Here is a 23562-nt window from a genome sequence, read left to right on the forward strand (position 1 = left end):
TAAAGCCTATTTAAAAAAAAAAAAAAAAAAAGGAAGCGAATGAAATCCTAAATCCCACCTATTCAGAGATAATCCCTTTTAGTATTTTGGTGAACATCAAAACAATGTCGGGGCACCTGGGTGTGAGGCAGCTGGTTAAGCTGGTGGGATCCTTCCTTTTGGCTCGGGTCACGGTTCTCAGGATCATGAGACCGAGTCCCACCTCACGGTCTGCCCTCAGCAAGGAGCCTGCTGGAGATGCCCGCCCTCTGCCCCCCCCCCCTTCTGTCATGTGCTCTCATGTTCTCTCTAATATAAATAAATGAATTTAAAAAATAAAGTGTACAGTGTGATGGTCTGATAGACATACATGTTGTGAAAGTATCCCCCTTGCATTGAATTGACACATCCATCACCTCACAGATTTACTTATGTATTTATTTTTGTTGTTGTCGGGAACATTTAAGTTCCACTCTTAGAAGATTTCAGGTACAAAACAGAGGATTATATACTAGAACCACATTGTCATACATTAGATCTTGCTTATCTTGGTATGTTTGCACTCTCTTCCCAACCTACGTTTCTTACTCCTACATTCTTGTTCTCTTTCCCCAATTAGTATGAAGACTTTCGGTTTTTTTGTTTTGGTTTGTTTTTGTTTTTGTTTTTTTGTATGGAGACTTTGAATAAGATACTTAACCTTTCTCGTAGATCAATATTGTCATTGCCAAATTAAGAAGGTTAAACTCTTAGAGTGTTATTTTTAAAGAGCTTAAAGATATTAAATAAATATAAAGTGATCATGTGTCTGAAGATGTATTCTCCTCATTAACAAGGGACCCAACAAGATGGTAAGCCTCATCCAAGGAGAATTGGGGAGTGCCAGGTATTTACAGTGGCTGAAAGAATGAATGCTTGAACAAGATTGCTAATATAGATACAAAATTGGTTAATATTCTCTAGCACAACAAAGCTGTAACTTTTTGGGGTTACCTTTTCTTTAAGGACAAAAATCATTTGCACCTCTATGAGACTAAATTCATTTATATTACTATCAGTTTTGTATACATTAAGATCTACCCTCATGGAGTTGTATAATACCTGGATGCTAAAAAATAGTAAATACGAAGTCAAAAAAAGTGAACATTCCTAGAGAATCAGAGATTCCCCAAGAGTGCATGTGAAAGAAAACCCAGCAGGACCCCAGCAGGGCAAACAAATCCCTTTGTTTATTTCCAGGTTTTGGATAATTTTTCTTAACAGAACTAAAAGTCCTATAAATTTTAAAACAAAGCTTCCTTAGAACCTTCCAATTATAAATGAGTATTTAAAGTGAACAAAAAGGAGATATGCTACTTCGATGTTTAGCCAACTGTCATCTACTCCATGCATTTTGTTTACGTTGTATGAAACTAATATTTTTCCAGGGAAGAAAACTGAATGTTTTCTCCCATTTCATATTTTAATTTGAAGGTTATTAAATTCAGTCTGCCCACTTTTTTTTGACATTTTAGCTTTCTTCTCTTTTGAAGTCTTTGTTGAAAATACCCTCATATAATCTGTCTTATTTATGGAGACATGGTTTGCATTTCTTTATTTTTAATAGCTTAGCAATTCCCTCCTGCATTATAAAAACACATAGAAATTTTCAGAAGATAGAAAATACAAAGAAATTTTTTTACAATACTCACGGTTCCATTTAGGAAACGTATTTTTAACAGGTGAGAATTTTAGTTCCCAGCTCTAGTGTATAGGAACTGGAGCCATGACCCCACTCCCCTTGCTTGTTGAATGCCAACCACACTGACTGTCTTTCAAAGTCTCTTCCTTGATTTGCTTCCTTCCACCCTTGCACACAGTGTCACACTATTTCCTTTCTGCCTGGTTCACTCTTCTCTCCTCTCTCTGCCCTCATAATATGCTACTCATCTTTCAGATCTCAGTTTGCTTCACTTCCTCAGAGAGGCCTTCCTTGACTCGTTCCTCCTCCCTCCAGACTAGTAGACTTTCCTAGCATTGCACAGTATCCTGCTTAGCACTTGCGACCCATGCAATTTAACATTTGTTTCTGTGATTATTTGACTAATTAATATTTATCTCCTGCAATATACTCTTTGCTTGGGTCTCTGTCTGGTTTTGCTCACCACTTTCCCTTGAGCCCATAGGTGATCTTCAGTCATATTTTGAGTTGAATATAATATGGCCCATGTCCCCACATGTTGGAGCTGCAAGGAACGTTAACCTGAGGCTGTCAGACTGCGATTTCCTCCCTTCCCCACAGAATCATCCAGGACCCTGAGACTTGGTAGGAATCAGGGAACTGGACTGTGGGGTTATTGTCTTTTTCATCATGGCTCCTCATTGAGCAGTGATGCTCAGATGTACTTGTGCCTCATGACTGCTTAGGCAGTGTTGCCCCAGCTAGACTGTCTTCCACTGACCGAGGTTCCCATCTTGCTACCCACTGGGGGGATAAAGTGCCAAGAAAAGGACTCCTCTGCCACCATCCTATCCTTCCCACTCCAGTCTTCACCTTCTTTTCTGATTCTGAGGAAACTTAAATTTTCCTCCTAGATTCAGCTGCTTTCCCTTCTTTATCTTCGGGGTTTCCTCCGCTGGAGCACTCCCTCCCCAACCTCCATCTTCTGACCTGGGAAGAATCCTCTTTCATAGGCCTTTAGAAGAAGCCAGTTTTTGTGGAATAGGATTAGGGAAAGATGCTACTACTGTTTAGATTTTTCAGTTACTCTGTTATACAGCTATGTGTATTTTGAAGCAAAATTGGGGCTGTGTTGTCTATCCTCTCTTATAATTCATTTTCTCCATTTACTAAATTGTGTTTCCCTATATTTTCAAATATTGAGAGCATGACTGAGAATATAGAATTCCCTAGAAAGATGTCATCTAATTAATGTAACATGGCCATTGGTGATGGGGCATTCCTGGTTCCTTAGCGTAGCAGGTACAATTCTTTGTGCCTACCTCTAGTCTTGTGTTCTGCTGACAGACCTCTCATTCTGCTCTACTGTCACACCAAATCATACTGCCCCAGGACATACTATGCTTTTTCACCTCCACCTCTCAACTCCTGGGATTTCCTCAGCTGGAGAACTCCCTCCCCAGCTGGTAGAGTCCTTATTCTTCAAACTGGTGCCATTTCCCCGTAATGCTTTTCTTAATGCACCAACCCAGGCCTAACACCCTTCTTCTGGGCTCCTAAAGCATCCACATCATGCCACTATTGTTGCAGCACATTTTCTTGGATTTATCCTTTGAGTATTTCAGTCCTCTTTGCTAGATTTTAGGGTCTTTGAGGGCAAAAAATGTGGTTTATAGAGATGTTCCATAAGATATGCTGAGGAGACACAGATTACAGAGAGCACTTTTTCCCTATTGTTTCACTTGCTTGGGGGTATGTACAGCTTCTTAGGATGGTTTTCAATTTACCTGTTCTGGAATTTGTTACGTTCATAATGGGGATTTCTGACATTCTTCATCTAATAAATGCAATGTTGCCCAATCCCCACGATGTTGATAAATGTTTTGGCCTTTTTATTTCCTTTACCAGGAAGGCTACAGTTATAACTGTTTCTTTTACTTTGAGCAGACTTAGATGAGGATCCCAGGTTTCATGCACCCTGGCATGTTCCATCCTGCCATTTTCCAGCTCTCTTTTCCAGATTCCATCCTTTTCTGGCAAATAACCATACTCTTCCTAATGATAACAAGAATCTTTCCCTCAATACATTCTTGTAGAAATGCCACAAAACTGCTTGCTTAAGTTTTTTCCTGTTTGTAAAACAATTCAGTAAAGCGTATTTATCATGCTCTCTCTCTCCTAGAATTGTGAGATTTCTATAACTTTTTTTAAATTCAAGTTCTGCGACTAAATATCTAGTTCAAGCTCATGCTGATCATTTAATTTAATGTTTCATGTTGTTTCCAGTGTAAATCTGAGATTGTATTTGCCCTGAAGACAAAGGACTATGCCAAGGGTAGATACCATTTCTTTTGTATTTAGTACAACGTTGACATACATGCTCGATAAATATTGCATTAAACTTGGGTTAGGATAGTTTTTAAACAGTGATAGGGGGCAGCCCGGGTGGCTCAGCGGTTTAGTGCCGCCTTCGGCCCAGGGTGTGATCCTCGATACCTCGGATCGAGTCCTGGCTCCCTGCATGGAGCCTGCTTCTCCCTCTGCCTGTATCTCTGCCTCTATCCCTCTGTGTCTCTCATGAACAAATAAATGGAATCTTTATTTTTTTTTAAATGGAATCTTTAAAAAAAAATAAAATAAGCAGTGATAGGTTCTTTCACCATAGATTTAGTTCCATTTTATTATAAAAATCTTTGGTTGTAAGACTTGCTTAGAGCAGGATACTTGGTCATTCTATCACAGGTAGACACAGGTAGACATTAGTGTCAGCCACGTGGGGAAAGGAAGGTAGTTTGGGCTGGGGTGGTGGAGGTGGTAAGTGGAAGGATTTGAGAAACTGTGATGGATTAGTTATAGGGTGTGTGTGTGGTGTGCTGGGGTGGAGGGGAGGAGAATTCATGCTTTGAGTAATTGCTGGCAGTTAATCTCCAAGAGATTTCTAGGTCAGAGGACTCAACCGCCTAGACAATATGCAGATGCCGCCGCTGCCAGTTTGGGCTCTTTGCATTCCTCCTTTGTAGCTGTCGTGAAGATCCTACCCTGGGTTAATGTCTTCATACTTTTGCACACTTAACCTTTCTTGGTTACAACCAGATTCCAATTCTTCTTTCCCCCGTTTACTCTCAGTTCACCATGACCGGATTTGGGTTTTCTTGAACATCTTCAAATATTTAAGGACAGTTATTTGGGATATGCAGCATCTTCAAGTGGGCGATCTTTGCTATTCCAACGCTTTCTAGTTTCATTTTTGGAAAACCTAGAGAAAAAAGGGATGACTGGGGGGTTTCACAGGAGAATAGAAAACCTCCGCCAAGAGGTAGGCACACCGCCTCTTGGAAAAGGGGACTTGTGGTTGCCACTGTTATTTGTGGATGAATAATAATAATAATGGTTATTTGTAGACGAATAATAAAAGGCAACCTTCCGAAAAGGTCACATGTAAAATCCTAATTTATAAGTTACAAGTTGAAAAGTCATAAAAGAATAGGCATTTTGGCCTCCTCCTCCTCCCCTCTCCTTGTGGGTTCGAGGACCTCGGAGGTTCCCCGGGGAACATCTCAAACCTCGCACCCGGCAGAGCCGGGGAAAGCCCCGGAGGAAGGCCGCCCGCTCCCTAGGCCTCCTGGCAAGTCCCACAGCCACGGAAGTCGCAGGAGGCGCGCCTTGGGCGGCCCCCACCTCCGCATGCACCTGCCGGGATTCCGAGCTCGTGCAGAGGCCTCGAGGGGTTTCAGGCACAAAACAGTCCCGATGGTTTCAACAACACATTGTCTCTCAAAGCCGGCACAGGCGCAGGGGGCCGAAGGGACAAGGAGCAGGGGGAGGGGCAAGGAGCTCGTGGGCCCAGGCCTGCCGGGGGGGGGGTTTCCCATCCTCTCCAGGACCTTCGGCAACACTCCCTACGCTCAATCCCTTAGGCGGCCCCGATCTGTTTACACGGCAGCTACCGGGAGCCTGGGGAGCCGGAAGCGGGGTGGGGGAGGCAAGGAGGAAGCACGTGCCTTCCGCCCGTGGAACGCGCGCGAACCACCCCCGAAGCCTTCCCGCCGGGCAATCTCCGCAGACGACTTCCGGGGAGGCGACGGGGGGGTCGGGGAGGAGCGAGGGGAGAGCCCGCCTCCGGAAGGCGCCGCCCGGACTTCCGGGTACGTCCGCCCCGGCCTCCCGGAAGCCCCGCCCAGTCTCTGCGCGGGCCACGGGGGCGGCATGGCGGGCGCGGACTTGCGGGCGGCGCTGGAGCAGCGGCTCGGCGCCCTGGCCATCCGTACGGAGGTCGTGGAGCACCCGGAGGTGAGACGCTGCTGCCGGAGGGGTGGGCTCCGCTGCGGCGGCCTCGGGCGGGGCCGTAACGTGTCGCAGAGACGTGGGGTCCAGCACAGTCCCCGGGCTCCAGAGCCCAGCAGGGACCCGACGGAGCATCGGAGGCCTTTCGGGACTGTGACGTTGTTGCGGGAAAACTGGACGTTTTCCTCCTGGAGCGATTTGGTCCCATTTCGTCTTGACGCACTTTGACATCTTACTGGTCAGTGTGCCCGCTCTTCGGTGTGGGTCAGGTACCAGGCCTGGGCCGGCCCCGTGGGGTCAGCGGGACCTGGTGACTTGCACCGCGCACGGGCCCCGCTAACGGTAATAGCGAGCTGTGGTCATCCTCGCAGGGTGGACGCCGTGAACGCCTTCAGCTTTACGGATCTAACATCAAGACGTCATCGCCTCCTAGGACCGTCGTCCCCGCTGCGTGGTTCACCTACTGCCCGCCGCCTTCCCTGTGCACGTGGTGGCCCGCAGCCCAGGGCCCGCTCCCCTGCCCGCTCGCCCTCGTGGTCAGAGGCGTGTGGAGGTTGTCCCGTGGTCTGGGTGTAACGGAATAGTAAGGAATAGGAATCTGGGTTGCTATGAATTTTCAGTACCAATAGCTTAAAGAAAAACAACAACAACACCCCAAACCCCACTGTAGGAGTAGGAGTGCTTGGCCAGCACACTGGCCTCAGAGGCCTTGAGATGAAGGACTGCCAGGGCCAGGCGGATTACTTCGTAATGGCCTGGGAACGGGTCCCCTCAGCGACATCCACCGCACTGAGCAAGCGGAGCACGTGTACATGCATATTTTGAAACTTTTCATGTGATATTTTACAGGTGTTTACAGTTGAAGAAATGATGCCTCATATCCAGCATTTGAAAGGAGCACATAGTAAGAACTTATTTCTTAAAGACAAGAAGAAAAAAGGCTATTGGCTGGTGACTGTTCTTCATGATAGACAAATTAATTTAAATGATCTTGCCAAGCAGTTAGGTGTTGGGAGTGGAAATCTTCGGTTTGCTGATGAAACAGCCATGCTAGACAAACTGAAAGTTGGCCAAGGCTGTGCCACACCTTTGGCACTCTTCTGTGATGACGGAGATGTGAAATTTGTTCTGGATTCAGCGTTTTTGGAAGGTGGACACGAAAAGGTGTACTTTCATCCAATGACCAATTCTGCAACCATGGGATTGAGCCCTGAAGACTTTCTCACATTTGTGAAAAAGACAGGACATGATCCCATAATACTACGTTTTGATGAAAACAACTAATTGGGCTGAAATTTAGGATACATTCATTTCTGAAAGTGATTTTCTTACTTGTAATTTTTAAAAAGCATTAAAAGTGATAATATTTAGTACCTTGGTTTGGTGACTAAATCATTTTAGGAGGAACACTTCCTTTCAAAGGAACTGCTTTTTAAAAAATTATTATTACTTTTTAAGTAATCTTTACACCAATGTAGGGCTCAAACTCACAACCTTGAGATCCAGAGTCACATGTTCAACTGACTGAGCCAGTCAGGTGCCCTATAAAGGGCTGCTTTTAAAAAGACACACTGATGTAGTTTGAGTTCAGAGTTCACTTCTGATCCCCCATGACCAATACTCACTATAGGAATGCTTTCAACAAATAAGAGATTAACAGGGATCCCTGGGTGGCTCAGTGGTTTGGCGCCTGGCTTTGGCTCAGGGCGCGATTCTGGAGTCCCAGGATTGAGTCAGGCTCCCTGCAGGGAGCCTGTTTCTTCCTCTGCCTGTGTCTCTGCCCCTCTTTCTCTATGTCTGTCATGAATGAATGAATAAATAAAAATCTTTTTTTAAAAAAAAGTAGATTAACAACAAAACAGGCTAGCTAAGATTAACTATCTTACATCTTCTTTAGGGTGTTTACTTAAAAAAAGCAACTTCCAAAAATCGCATGTAGACAATTAGACAGTGCAGAATGTTAATGTACACTTACATTGTACATAGAAGGGGGAAAAGGAATATAGGAATATATTAAATTATTGATAGTGGTTATTGTTGGAGAGTGAGATTAAAGAAAGACTTGTTTAATCTTTTTCAGGTGAAAAAGGTGAACAAACGTGGAAAAACTTTTCTGTCCTGTAGAGTATATGAAATTTTACTCATCCCCCCCTGCCCTTCAATTATGGCATCTGATACAGTATAAGAACTCAGGATTATGTATTGTCAGCGCTATAGAAGCTAGTTCATAATTGTGCAGTGAGAAACATACTTTTTCGGTTAAATTAAAACCTTCATTAGTTGAGGGTCTAGACTACACTACAGAAATATCTAGAAATCTAATCATGAAAATTCTCATTTTCTTACAGTACAATCAAATGGAATAGTGAGGTAACCATTTTTTCCTAAGTTTGTTTACTCAAAAGTAACTTCCATCTGGTAGTGATAGTGTAGCCAATTTGTTACAAAAGGCAGAGTAAGAGTAAAAACTTGTCATTTCTTGATATATAGGAGTAGAAACTACAAGTCTACTCATGACAGAATTTCTATAAAGAATGAATTTAAGTGATGTGGAATTAGGAAGATTTTCCATAAATGATAACATTCTAAGATGCCATGTTACTTCTTACCTGCTGTTTACTACCTCTCTAGGAGGAAATTTTAGGTTGCTTTGCACATAAAATGAAAGTTTAATGAATAGAATCAAAGACACTGAGGATAGTAGACAGTGCCCTTCCCATCTTCTACTGAAAACAGTCTCCGAGAGACTAACCTGCCCAAGAATACACAGCTGGTTGCCTTGAACATTCTGCCTCCCAAACGCTATAAATGAAAATAAAGACACTGCTTTGTGCAATATATTATTGTATTTAAACCTATATGGGATTGACAGAACTGAGAGTCCATTCTTTTCCCAAACTTCCAAATACTCATCTCTAAAAGATTTAGACAGAATAATCTCAACAATGTTATAGGTTATGTCTGAAAGAAGGTTTCCAGGTCAAAGGGAAAGGCTAAAGATAATATTTAGCTAAATTATATGTTACGATTTTTAAATGATTAACCACTTGTTATAAAAATCACCTGTTTTATTTCTTTTTATATCAATCAGTTTAAGTGAATGTTAAGCCAACTTAATTTTTTTAGGAGTAATAAAGTTAAAACTAAAATGAAAAATGAAATGTTTTTAAAAAGACAAATCAACCAAATGATGGTTTGTTACGAACTGGATTCCTGTGGCTGACAACAGGTATTACCAAGAAATCATCACTGCTATTCAACTCCAAATCCCTCAGTAGCATTACTTTTAAAGGAAATGTTACAGCTTTTATATTATTTGATTTGGTATTTAATAACAATTATAAGTACAACGGCAAACATTGAAAGAGAACCCTTAGTAGAAAAGAAAAAGACAATTTAAAATCAGGTTTTGTTAAAGGGTGTTGTAAGTGCAACTTTATCCATAAGCATTCCTTTTAAGGCATTTTCACTCGTCCAAATACCTCAACATGTACATCAAGGTTTATATCACAAAATGGGCTCCTTTTGTATTACTTATTCAAGGCTTAAAGAAAAAATACATCTCAGGACTAAGTATAGCAGAAAAGAAAAACACAAGAATTCACTTTTCTCATAAAAGTAACTTAAAATACAAAGTCATTGAGCATACATTATTACTCCTCATTTAATTCCAGATTTGGTACAGTATCTTTTTTACTTCCTGACACAAACTGTTAAGACAGTGCAGGCTGTAATAATACTTCATTTGTGAGGTGGCTGCAATTCCATAGTATGCACAGTGATTTTTTTTTTTTTTAATAGGCTCTTACCATGCCTTGCATGAAAGGTGCTACATACAAACCTGTTACATGAACTCTTTGGTAACCACCAGTTCAAAAACATGGACCAAACCTTTCCACATGGCCAGATCTGAAGCACTTTATTGGAGCTCTTTGCTGAAGCTATTACCCTGTATATTAATTCTTCAGTTTCCTAGGGGGGTTAGGTGTTGATTTAGAAGACAGCCAGACAAAAAGCATGTCAGGCCCTAGTCAGGAAAGTGGCCCAGTAGGTTCCTAGGTAACCATACTATTTTGTTTGGCAGAAGCAGTTTACCTAAGGGAAAGGAGTGACTTCCTACTAAGTTTGCTTCTTAATCTTTTGGAGAATGTAAAATATTCATGAGATTATTATCTAGTCCTTTCTTGAAATGGTATGGAAAAGGTGATGAATATAATTGAGAATATTCCTACTTTTGCTGTCTCGAGTGTTCCCTTGGTTGTCTCTAACTGCACTTTCTCAAGGTCAGCCTCCTCATCCTCAGACTCAATACTATATAGGCCGCCCCTAAACATGTTCTGTGTGAAGCAATTATGTGCTGCTTAAGTCAACAGGTTCTCTATTTTAGGACATTAGTGTTCTGGAGAGGTCAAGGTGTGGTATGAGTCACCCTTACTGGGCCACTTCCTATTCATTAAATTCCAACTTTCAGTAACTGTCCTGGGATGTGTCCTAGTTGTGCAAATTAGATGCTAGTTAATATAAATCTAAGTTACCCACTTACTGTATTTAGCTAAAACATAACTTCTATATTTACTTTCAATTTACCCACCTAAAAATGAATTTACATTTTTTACATGCAAGTATCTCCAGACTGCCATGATGCCCATTATCAATTTGATACTTGAATCTGGGGAGTCACAATGGAGAGAGATGTTTCAAAGTCTAGAGAATACGTTTTAAATATGTCTGTTGTGCAATAGTTGTATTTTAGTAAGAATCCTTTGTATTTACATTTACATAGCACCTTTCATCCAAGAATTTAAAAGTGATTTAATTTTACAGCATTATTTGGCGGCAAAACCTAAGTTAATGGTGGCATTAAGTTAAGTAAGTCCAAGTTCTCTAAATTCCTTTTTAATTTCTGGTCAACTATACATGCGGTCTTTCTTTTCATTAATAGTCTTTCTGAAAGTAGACTATGAACACAATACTGCTAACTGGCCTACCAAAAAGAGAGAAGGAGAGGGAGAGGAGGAAAGGGGAAGAGGAGAGAAAGAGGGAAGGGAGGCAGGGAGAGAGACACACACATTTCTCAGGGCTACTAGGTTAGTGATGAAACAGTTCCTAAACCACACACTACGAATATGGAATTATTCCAAAAAGATTTTTAGAGCTGGTAATGAGAGCCTAAGAAGTATACTGTTAAAATAAAAAAGTCATTTTCTTTCTGACTTCAGACCTTTAAGATTATTCTGATATTTATGTTAAATAATGAATTTGCATTAATAAGTATCAATGCATTTTTTGATTTCATAAGAAAATAAAACTGTGATATAAAATTGAAGCTACAAAAAAACTGATGTTTCCCTGGGTTAACTAAATCTACTTTTTTTGTGCTTCTTTCAAATGTTTAAGTTAACAAATGCATACAAATATTTCAAAAGTACCAATAACAGTTACCAACTTTAATGTAATATTATAAAGGACGAAAACAGAAAAGTTCTTATTAATACGTGATAACCTTAAAAATAAATGAGTTCTTGGCAAAATGCAGATCATAGTAAATTATTTACACTTTTTTTTTTTTTTTGCCATAAGAAAACTTCTTAAGCAACAGTCAGCTCTCATGTAAAAAACAAACACACATACATAACCCAATACTAAAGAAGGGAAATGAATTTAAACACAACAGCATTATCTTGGGAATGTGATTTGCTGGAAAACCACCTTACTAAAAAAGTTTCAGAAAAACACTCTTTTTAATTATCTTGGATCCATGTGTGAATGCTTAGTGTTGCTTAATGGGGAATACAGAAAGATTAATATTACTGTAAATTTTTTATAGCTCCTATTTTTCAGATTTATCTTATAAACTGAATTTCTTTTGCAGTGCATCAAAATAATTGGTTAAAAAAAAAAAAGAAAGAATACCAACACATGCAGTCTGCTAACCAAATAAGGCTCTGACATGCCAAAACAATGTTCTCTGTATCTTGATATATAGTACATTCCACAACATACTACAGCATTTAATTTAGATTTACACAACTAAATATAAATGGCTAGAATTTGGCTAATACTTAGCAGAAGCATTAAGCAAACATGGATAAATTCATAAACAAATGACGAAAGAAGTAGATTGTTCTTGGAGTACTTCTTGAAATCCTAATACACTTGGTCCTTAGTGAGAGAACATCCTTTATTCGGTAGATCTTAACAATGTAAGTCCTAAAACCTTCTAAAAATTTTGGCAGTTGACTCCAGTAGTGCTCCTTGATTCAAGGAAGGAATGAAGGTTTTGTATTTCTTGCCTGCTCTAGTCACGAAGGATTGTTTAAAGTCTCCTTAAAGATTTTTAAAATGATTCCTATAGTTGGGTGTCTTGTTACTTCAGAAATAAAGGCTTCACACTGAGAAACTGAAGGACACTTTTCTCTCTGTATTTAGTTGGAAGGTAGAAAGAAAGAAAATATAAGAAAAGCTTGAAGATAAGAGAGAGATAAAATACAGAGCAGCCACTGTAAGAACAACATGCACCAGATATTTCTTATAGAAATGAGAAAGTGACAGAAAGAGACAATTTTTCTTTGAGTGGCTCTTCATAGAAAAGGTTATTCCTTGTTTATTCTCAATTATCAAAAACATTGTGGGAAAATTGTATTCTACCAAAAAAAAAAAAAAAAAGACTTCAAATTAAAAAAGGGATTCCTAAAACATTACTCACTAGTAAAATTAAATTAAGAAAAAAAATTTTTTTTAAACGTTTGTTTCCTGCACTGACAGGCAAAAACTTAAAGCAATCAATAAATCTTGCTTGACTAGTATGTAGGACAGAAAGTCATGAAATAAGCAAGCAATATTTACATCTGTTAATGCAATGTGCACTTGTTCTTATACGTAACACGGTTAGTTTGTATAAATGAGATTAATCTCATTTACATTTTAAGCAAGAAACTCACCACTTGGCCCACATGTCATGTAGTGGGTAATAGAATTAGGAGCTTTGTTGCTCCCTAGACCTGCTTTTTGAATTTCTGCTTTCTTGTACTTTGTCCACATCTGCAGGAGAAAAGCATTTCATGTTATTTAATCAAAGGTTAAACATATAATTCATGAAATTAAGAAACTAACGAACTCTTGTTGAGTAGGGCAAGGAGAAAGCATCTAACTCTGGGAAATTTATTAATCTGAAGGACACCTTATTACTTAAAGAGGGATTATTGTATTTTAAAAGCCAGAAATAATATACTTGTGTCCTTTTAGTAGCGTCAGATAGGTTTACTCACTATGTTTATTTACTAAATGGTCACAAATAGTTTTAAAATACAAAATAATCTTGCATGCAGCCACAGAAACATCCACAATGAAGTATTTGTTTTCTTTACTGAGAAAAATTTTATAGGCAGATAATATGCCTACTTTCACTATTACAGCTAAAACTACTTTGGTCAAAGGGGACCCAATGCCTAATAATGTCAGTTTACAATGTCATGCAAATAATAAGGGTATGATTTCTAGAAACTCAGGACAGGAATGTGAAAACTCCTGAGTTTCACCTAAAATCAAGGTACTGAATCTCCAAGTAGTTTTCCAAGTAATCCTTTATAAAGTCATAGGATATTAGAGGAACAAAGTGCAGCTGCTCAACTGAGTCAGAGTTGTTTAATTTTTATCTTTAAAAACAATAATAAAAAAGCTAAAATACTGGTGCATCTTTTTAAGACTTAAAGTAAGCAGTAGTTGATTTTTTAAAGTTTGGGAAACACTGGCTCTATATGAACTTTAAGGTTATTCCCATGCTAAAAATTTGATTCCAAGTGCTATAAAGAAACATAAGAAACTGCTATTTTGAAAAAATTTTCTGACTTCACGGCAGATGAAAGTTCCTGGAGGAAGTCGAGACTGTATTCTCACAGACAATCCTCAAGACACAGGGACATGGAATGGATCTGTCTTACATATACAGTGTGTATGGTATGCTTCTTTTGAAAACATATATACTATACTATAAACTATAGCAACTTGTGTTGGAAATACTTCTTTCCTTTAAAATAACCGCACAATTTTAATATAATAGCACAGGATTTCTCAATGTATTTTGCATAATAAGTTTAATACTTTAAATTTAAAGTGTATGGCCAGATTTATATCTAAAGAGTTGAAGTGGTTATGAAATAATTCTTGATTCAAAGTGGAAAAGAATTAACACTAATTATTACATTTTAATCACTTGGCCCCCATTTAATCTCATTTATATTTACCATTAAATTTTATTATTAGGTAATAAAAAAAAAAAAAGAAGAGATGCCAAAAACATTTTTAATGTTAGGACTGATGATGAAACAACAGACAATAAAATAAGATAGATGTATCATGGTCAAAGTATATTAGGTGGCACTAAAAAATAAGAAAATTTTCTGATTGTGCTTATGTGATTATCTGCAGTAGAACCATTTTTAGTTAATAGCTGGCTGTGAGAAAATAAAAGTCAAAAATAAAAATGGAGGGATGCCTGGGTGGCTCAGTGGTTGAGCATCTGCCTTTCGCTCAGGGCGTGATCCTGGGGCCTGGGATGGAGTCCCACATCGGGCTCCCTGCATGGAGCCTGCTTCTCCCTCTGCCTATGTCTCTGCCTCTCTCTGTGTGTCTCTCATGAATAAAAGAATAAAATAAAAATGGAGAAGCTTTAGCCCCCACAATGATCTTGACAATGGCTTAATTTAAAGGACAGAAATTTCATTAAGCAAAGATTCTCTATAGATTCTATTTCTTCGGCCCATTAACAATAATAATTTAATATAACAACATTTATAAAACAGTAACTTTCTCCCCATTTAGAAAGTTACATTTCAAAAAATTCCTTTTCAGATACCAGGCTGAGTTATTAGCGGTAATATTTAGGCTGAATCAAAACAGCAAAAACATTCCAGAGAAAGGGCTAACACACACAACTCTAGAAGTAAGTGAATCAGGGTTATGGCTTTGTTTTGTTTTATTTTGTTTTTTTAAGTTCTGGGAGTTACAGATTCGAGTTTAGCTGATTCTGCTTTAAAAGTGTTATGAACACAGCAAGATAATTTTAAAGTTTATGACACTGGAGTCAGAGTTAGAAAACATTTTATCTTATTATGGTTATTTCTTTAGCTAAAAGTTTATATTTATTTGTAGTTCTAAAATTTGTTCCACTAAAAACACACTTGTTTATTTAAATTCTAATGTTAATTTTATTTTAGTACAATGTACTCATTTAAAAAGCTGTTTTAAGGACACACACATATAATTTAATAAATATATTATAGAAGCAACAATCCTCACTACTTTGTAAACTTACTACCCTTTTTGAACAGAAGTAAAAATGCAAATTTCCAACACATTGAGTATTATTTGATTTATTTCTTTGAATCTATATAAAAAAAGAGCTGGCAAAACTAATGTATTAACTGATTCCAAGTAAAAAATGTCATCTTGAAGGAAAGATGGTCCTTGAGCTCTTACATTTATCAGATGAAGGAAAATGAGGAAACAATACAAATGCTCCTAGTCACTATATAAGTAACATGTAAATCTGATGGGGTTTTTAAAGAATTACACTAAATTTATGAATATCAACAATGTTTTAAATCTGAACAATTATATAAATTGGGCAGTAGTTAATTGCTACAGAAAGTGTTAATGGAGTTACTATTTCTTTGAAAATAAAACAGCAGGACAGAAGACATAGTTAAATGGCAAAAGAAAATGACATCTTTTTACATAGTTTCCTTAACACTGTACATGTGCAATATGAAGTGCACATTCTGGGGGAGAAAAGGAGTAAAAGGAAAAGAGGGAAGGAAGAGGAGCAAAAAAGGAGGGAGGGAGAAAATGAGCATTCTTTTTTGGGAGCAACGAAGTAATTATGACTTGGAGATGCCTTCTTGATAATTATAGCATGCAACTATTTTAAGGTGCTTCCAGGTATCAAAGTAACAATCTCTTATCGGGTGACAAGAAATGTGAAAGAGGAGCATGTATTGTTAAGGTATTTTAAGTCATGCAGAAAATGTACAATGCAATTATATCATGCAGGCTTTGGTGTGGTTACACATTCATATTTACATACATGCCATCATGTACAAGTGAATACTATGCCACAATTTAAAAATAAAAATATAAGCCTAGCCAAATTATACTTTTCAACAGCAGCTCTTCAAATCAGATTAGAGAAGCACAGTGCATATCAAGTCACATCAGTATTATATTGTGCAGTTTTGATTATACACAACCATATTCATACCAAACAGTCTGATTATCTTCAGAAACCAACAATGCAGCTTCTGTGTCATCAGGATAGAAGCATGCAGGAGTACTAAGATTATTGCTATCTGCAGAAGACTGTGGGTTACTGCTACTAGGGCTCTGATTATCAGATAACTGTTCATTATCTTTCTTTGTAGCTTTATCCAAAGAGGCAGAAGCCTGGTCAGTTACTCTGGTGATTGGCCTGGGAGGTAACCCACTTATGTTACTAACTAGTTCTGTATTCAGGGATAAAAATGGCTGAGATGGATGAGCCACAGTAAATGACTGTACACTATCTTTAGCTGATATTCCAAATGCATCATTAGACATACTAATGGCAAAAGTTTGGTTTTGAAAATGTGACTTTTCTGTTCTTGAGTTTCTAGCCTGGACAAACAGAGACTTGGGTTTATCTGTAGCTAAATCATTTTGTGCATGAGAATCTACAGCATGGATTGGAGTATGAAGTGTATGAGAGGACCACTGGTGTAAAAGGTACTCACTAGATGCTGCAGTGATGCTGCTATCAGCAGTAGCTGGTGGTGAATCAACTGATAAAGGTAGTCTACTGTCCTTGGTCAAAAAATCATGGATGCTTGTCCTTCGAGTAGTTCCTTCAGCAGTAGAGATCACACTGCTTGCACGAGGTAAAGTGGCATAAGGATTACTATCTTTTGATTGTCGTGATAGAGAAGTTTCTTTTACTAATTTTATCTTTCCTTGAGTGCCTAGTGTAGGCTTTCCTGGAGAGCTAATCAAGTAGGCATCTTCAGTCTTTCGAGGACCGGGTCTCACAAATTGTTCAGGCTTACTTGTCCGTCTATCGTAGAAGTCTCCTGGGGTTTTTCCACTTACCGACCTGGCCAGACCACAGCTAACTGGTTTTTTTCCCAAAAAGTCAGAAGAAACAGACAAACTTTTCATTACTTCATCTAAAAGATTTTCTTGACTTGAGGATTTTATCTGTTAAAAAAGATATCACAGATTAGTGAATGCAGCCAAGCTTTTACATTCCTGATATGTTAGACTGTGTGATATAAAATTGCTTGGAAGCACCCCTTAACTTAAAAAGAAGCTCTATAGTTCAGTCACAGAAGTTTAACTTGCAGTGTCAATCTAAATTAAAGTCCCAGCAGATAAGACTAACCTGTATTGAGGTAAGCTTGTTGCTTTCTTCTAAAAACTGCTGTAGAGTAACAACTTCACTTCCAGGGGAACCAGTTTTGATCTTGTGATGTGCTCGACTCTCTAATGATTCAGGCATTTTGTGCTGGAGCATTGGACTTGATCTGGTCTGTCTTTTCAAGTACTGGATTGGACTGCTACCACTGCTGGACCAAGCCTCATGATCATGAAGCAGGCTAAATTCTCCACTGCTGTGGCTTTGTGGCCTGCTTTGGATATTAACCGCACCTGCTTTTGGAGTAAATGGTGTGTTAACAGTTCAGTAACAGAAATGAGATAAAAAATATTTAAGTAATAACATTTGTTGACTGGATTCTTACAAATAGCTAAACTGAATTTCAAACTTTATTTAGAAATGGTTAGTAAACTGTGTTAATCTTTCATCAGTCTAACATTGTCTACCCTAGTCTTGTCTCATTTTGACAAATATTTTAAGTTCTACAAGGGCAAGTACTTGTTTTCTCCTCTACACTCAGAGCTAAACTACAAAGCAAGCACTCAATACATCTGGATGAATAAGTGAATAAAAAAATAAGTAAATAATACATTTTTTTAAAATTCAGGTTTAGGTAACTTTCACAACTTAGAACAAAACATGATTATATTAATGTTAAATTATTTCTGAATGTTAAAACCAGAATAATAATTCAGAAGTTAAAAAATTCTAATTCTTTGTCTCTCTATGAAATTTTCATTCTTTATTTGAAGGTATCTCTGCTCATCCTGAATGAATAACCTTAAAGAAGTTTTTTCTAAGATTTAAATAGTAGGCATATAAAGGAAAACCAATGGAGATATGATATAGTTACTTAGCAATTTCTAGTAAAAATACAAAATCAAATATGTTTTGTATTTTATTCTTTAACATCTGAATCATCTCTGATTGTTCCTTCTTTTCACTTTTGGTATGTGACTATATAGCCTTAAAAGACTCAACTGAGGGCAACCCTGGTGGCGCAGTGATTTAGCACCGCCTGCAGCCCAGGGTGTGATCCTGGGATCACATCGATCCTGGGATTGATTCCTGGGAATCGATTCCCACATCAGGCTCCTTGCATGGAGTCTGCTTCTCCCTCTGCCTGTGTCTCTGCCTCCTCTCTCTCTCTGTGTCGCTCGTGAGCAGATACATAAAATCTTTTAAAAAAAAAAAAAAAAAGGAAGAAAAAAAAAGACTCAACTGAGCTTGAGCAACTGTATAGAATGCAAATTACTAGTTCTGGAAAAAAGCTCCCTAATGTTTATGCTATTCTTCATGTGGATTCTAATTGATAGCAAACTTTATAGATGTAGTATCAAGATGGAAATACAACTTTCCATGGTTTCCTAATCATAGAAAGTAAAGGGGGTCATGAAAGAATTTGGCTCATTGGCTCATAACATTTTATCAACGGAAGATTTTCTTAAATTTTCAAATCAGAAAAGAAATATTTCATATTTTCAGACTAAATTTTTCTAATGGGTATAAGAACATGATTATAAAAATGAAACAAAAAATCCCTTCTTTGAGATCAGATTTCTCAGAGCACTGTAACAGAGTCATAGCATTAATGATAAAATAACAACTGAGACAAAATGATTTTATAATATAAAAAGCAACGGAACACATCTATTTGTTATAATTTGACAATTCCGGACTACAGAGAATAACTACTTTAACCAACTTTAACAATTTATTAAACAATAAATAAATAAATAAATAGAGAATAACTACTTTAACCAACTTTAATAATTTATTAAACAATTCCTGAATCCAAGTAGGCAGTACACCTTAGAGGAAAAAAGGCCTCTAGACGTTTGCATAAAAACCTCACCTTGGAAGGCATATTAAAAAATTAAGAAAAAAAATCTTGAGGTAATACTTTATATAAGTTATGTGCATCCATTTGTCTTTTGTTATATACAAACACAACTGTCTTCTTGAATTAAAAAGTGATTTCCCCTTATTTCAATAATAAATTAAGCTAAAATTATTTCTAAAACAGTTTCTGTACTGTGAGTTCAACATACATGCCTCATGAGAAATGGACAACCATTTTCAGGACAAAGACAAAACATAAGAAAAATAAGGACCTAAAGATATTTTTGAAGCTAAAAATTACATAAAAATATTTTGTCTGTGAAGATGCAAAATGGAAACCAAAATAACTGCTCCTGTTTTTACATTTATATATATTGTATACATTGTATTACAATGTAAAAATATAAAATGTGTGAACTATGTTCCAAACTTAGATGATCTGGATTTCATACTTTACCCCAGAAATTTCATCAATCTTCTAACTATAAAATCTGGAAATGGATGAACAATATTAATAAATTTACCTACAGCATACCTTTGACTTCATGGAGTGAAGCATTATTATTACTATTGCTAGTGGATGTTCTGCTGCTATCAAGGCTGGCTGGTCTTGAAGCTAAATGAAAAAATCAGGAGACAGTGTGATAAAACTTCTATACGTTGGAAGTTTTGGCTAATGACATTGAGCTTTTATATTCTGATCACAGAATGCTTTGAGGAAGCAATCATGCATACTATCACAGGCTGAGCATGCCCACAGAGTTGACTCTTACAGATTAGAGAGCAAATACATTTCCAGATAGTTCAGTTAGACTCTTTAAAATTAGACACTTCTGAAACACTAGTTCAGACTCAAAGAAAAGAAGTACATATTTAAGATTTGGAAATGATTTCTAAATGGATACCAGAACTGTTTTGGTGGAGTAAAATGACACACCAAAAAAGAAAAAAAAAAAGTGCTAGTGATTATGTCACTTACAACAGATCAGACAAGGAACCCTGCACACTGCAGAGATGCCACGAACAGGAGGAACATGAGCATCTGCACAGTTAATGTCCTCCATTCCTATCCGTACAAGGGAAACAATTGCAGAGTTAACATGACCCTACCTTATTTCTTAAAATCCTGCTTATATATAAAATTCCCTTTATCCATTTATTAGTTATCCATTTATTAGTAGTTTAGTTTGGCAAGATATGGTTTTGTAGATGTCTCCAGAAACTTAAAAATCTGAAATGTTCAACACTGCAGAAAATGTGGTTTCTCAGAGTTCATCCTTTACCAAAATAAGTATTTTTTAAACCAATGGTAAATGTGTTTCTCATAACTTTAACCTTATACCAACATGGCAACAAAATTACCTTTGAGCACACTGTGCAGGCATACTTTATAAATGACCTTGACCAAAACAGAGACTACTTAGATGAAGCAATAACCTTAAAAGGGGCAAAAGGGAGTATTAGGTTTGGAGAAATGGCAGCAGTAGGGATGAGATGCAGGTTAGAGAAAACATGCTTGCTGGCAATGCCACATTCACCAAATCAATGCCAGAGCCTCAGCATTCCCATTCTGTATGTAATATGTACTCTCTAAATAAAGTTTATATCTTACCATGAACTCTTGATCCCGTACTAGAATCATCACTAATACCTTGTGGACTTATGTCTTCAAAGGATGTAGTATCTACATAAAATAGCAAAATGGATATAAAAACATTTTTAAACAAAAGAAAACATTATAAAATGTCATTTATGCAGATATGGATATTCTTTTTCAATCACATATAATACATCTTGATTTAACATATTTCATAGACTCAACCAGAAACTGGAACTAGGAATAAGAAACAGAATAGTTGTGATGAGGGTTGACTTGCTTAACACCGGAAGCAGTGAAAGAGTCTCCCCAAGGACCCTGCAAAGCAAAGCAAGAGCCTGGGTTGCTCTATGTGGTTCTGTTTGAAGGTGTAGTGTTTTCAGTTTTGGGTTGTTTTTTTTTTTTCTTTACTTTTTCCCTTTCTTACTCTTTAGTTGGCTTACTTTTCCTTTTCTTGTTAGTTCATTTAGCTGTTTATTATGGAAGGCCTGGGAAAGATTTTAATTATTTGTATGATGTTTTAAATTTTTGAAATGATTTGAAAATTCTCTCAAATCGAATCCAGACTGTTTTGATAAATTATTTCAGGTTGTTGCTGTCAAAAAAGTACACAAGGAAAAGTCAAATTAAAATTCCTGTTGCCAACAGTTACACCACAGTGCAAAGAGCAGACGGCCTATACCTTTATTATTAACCAACTGCTTGGATCTGAAGCCTGTAGAAGAGTTGACAGTTGAAAAGTTGATGGCTGTAGTAGAGAAGGCCATAGCTCCCAATTCTTTTCTCCTTTTACCCGTTGAAATATCATCAGGAACCTCCAAATTCTCAGTACTACCTGTCCACTGTCCTCCTGCTAGGACCATGGACTGCACCAGGTCATTCATGGCTGGGATGCAAATGAAAGCAAATGAATCAGCATGGTTAATGTATCTGTTCTCATTTCTATCTTGTATTATAAATGATCTGGTTTTTGTCTATGGATTAATGCAAGTGAATATCAAAGACTATAACCACAAGGTCATTCGAATTATGACATGCATTCAGCTGAATGAAATGAGTAGGCCAAAGGCTGATAAATTTCAGTAAATATTTTTATCCCACCTCCACCCCCTTTAAAGATAGGAAAAGGAATTTTACTCTGTACAACTGCCATGCTTTTGCGCAGTGATGTGCAATATAATTAGAAGCCTTCATAATGTGGTTTTGTGATGACAGAAATGGAATGAATAAAGGTAAGATGGAGAGCAGTTCTTATACAGCATCATTATTGAAAATGACAAAGAGTCCTTGGTCAGAGCAGGTTACTGAAGAAATCATTCATTTTATGAATCAAATAAGTATACCATTCAATAAAAACCTGAAAGAGATGATATCCAAAGTGACAGACATTTAATGTGATTATGTAATTACCCATACCACTTAAAAAAACAGTATTAATATATAAAGAATGACAAACGTTTTCAAGGGTTACAGGCCATTTTATTTATTTATTTATTTAAGTTAGTTCATTAAGAAAATAAATTCCTAATGCTAAAGGTTTTGTTGTATTTTAAGTAAATTTCTTTGGGAAAAAAATCTCTATGGCATAGAAAATTAAAGGTGTTTTTTTTTTCCTGCCAACTTTTAGAAGGCACTGGAAATTTTAAGTATATTACATGTATGACTAAACATATGCATGTATGTATCAGTGAACATACATAGGATGCAAATTCAGTGCCAGTTTTGAAAAAAAATATCCTTCCGGCTCCTTGAATTAGAGGAAGACTGCACTTTGCAAAATAAGAAAAGTGGCACAGTCCAGAGAAAGGTTAGTGAAAAATTAGTAATGGAAGCCAGTGTAGTCATTTGAAAGAAGCTGAACTGTCATAAAGTCTTACACATGGAACGACGGTAGCAGGCCTTCATTTTGTCTTTATCCTTCGGTCTGTTCCTCAAAAAGGGCAGTCTTTTCAGTGCAACCACTTTAATGTCAGAGCATGAGGAAAAACAGAAACAGAAAAATGAAAGAAAAAAGGGAGAAGAACAGATGGGAGTTAAATGTTGAAAATTAAGGACAGAAATGAATGTCTGAGTTTCAGCTATGTATGCTATACTAAAGCTATTATTCTCATGCTGCTGAGTGATAATGAAATATGAAATATGTACTTTGACACTTTAAAATACTTGGAAAGCACTGAAGACAATGATGAGGAAAACATATATTTTGAAAGCTTGAATTGGCTAAAGTCCTATAAACACAGGAACTGATTAGAAGTACTTACTGAAAGAAAAATTTTCCTAATTAAGCTGTAAAGGTTTATCTTTAAAATTAGGGCTAGTGGTGGGCCATGATGAAAATCTACAAGCTTTTAAATCCTCTATTTTAACTTTTTAAATAAAAAGACTTCATTTCAGAAGAAAAGTGACTTAGGAAAATGCACATTCTAAAAAAGTATTCTAGTAATATAGATCAACAAAAACTAGGGTACCCAGGGAATGTTTAAAACAATCTAAAGAAACTTTAAAACTTCATTATTTTCTTAAACTTTAACAAAGAAAATAGAGAATTATTTTTTGGGTTCATTTGAATCCTGGTGCATTGTTCAAAGCACCACAAAAATATTTATTTTTTCAAAAGATGACATGAGCAATTGTATCCATTTCATTTTGCAAAAGGTTGGCTAGGCAAAAGAGAAAAGCTAGCACTAAGCTCTGTTAGGACTAAAAGATAAGGAGGCACCCTAATGCAAGCAAAAATTACACAGAAATATGTATTTATAACACTTTAAGGTATTTTGAAGGGCTTTTTAGGTGACT

At 37.2% G+C, this 23562-nt stretch overlaps 2 protein-coding genes across 4 annotated transcripts in view; one reads left to right on the top strand and one right to left on the bottom strand.

The window, feature by feature from the left end:
• Positions 1-5774: 5774 nt before the first annotated feature.
• On the top strand, positions 5775-7296 carry LOC121490460 (prolyl-tRNA synthetase associated domain-containing protein 1). The gene is made up of 2 exons (XM_041754163.1): positions 5775-5929; positions 6773-7296. The coding sequence occupies exons 1-2, from the start codon at positions 5846-5848 to the stop codon at positions 7205-7207; spliced, it is 519 nt and encodes a 172-aa protein (XP_041610097.1). The 5' UTR covers positions 5775-5845; the 3' UTR covers positions 7208-7296.
• Positions 7297-8973: 1677 nt separating this feature from the next.
• Positions 8974-23562, bottom strand: part of CCDC88A (coiled-coil domain containing 88A) — a 133356-nt gene continuing 118767 nt past the window's right edge. The window contains exons 26-33 of one of the 3 annotated variants that reach the window (XM_041755670.1): positions 22644-22727; positions 21449-21652; positions 20782-20853; positions 19705-19785; positions 17334-17599; positions 16690-17149; positions 12865-12964; positions 8974-12342 (exon numbers count right to left, since the gene is read on the bottom strand). In XM_041755670.1, coding sequence (XP_041611604.1) covers positions 12900-12964; positions 16690-17149; positions 17334-17599; positions 19705-19785; positions 20782-20853; positions 21449-21652; positions 22644-22727 — 1232 coding nt within the window. In that variant the 3' untranslated portion in view covers positions 8974-12342; positions 12865-12899. Of the gene's footprint in view, positions 12343-12864; positions 12965-16689; positions 17150-17333; positions 17603-19704; positions 19786-20781; positions 20854-21448; positions 21653-22643; positions 22728-23562 lie in introns of all 3 variants that reach the window. The other 2 variants (XM_041755669.1, XM_041755671.1) reach the window with 2 other exon arrangements.

Source organism: Vulpes lagopus, chromosome 5 (genome assembly GCF_018345385.1).
Source record: "Vulpes lagopus strain Blue_001 chromosome 5, ASM1834538v1, whole genome shotgun sequence".
Classification (NCBI taxonomy): Eukaryota; Metazoa; Chordata; class Mammalia; order Carnivora; family Canidae; genus Vulpes; species Vulpes lagopus.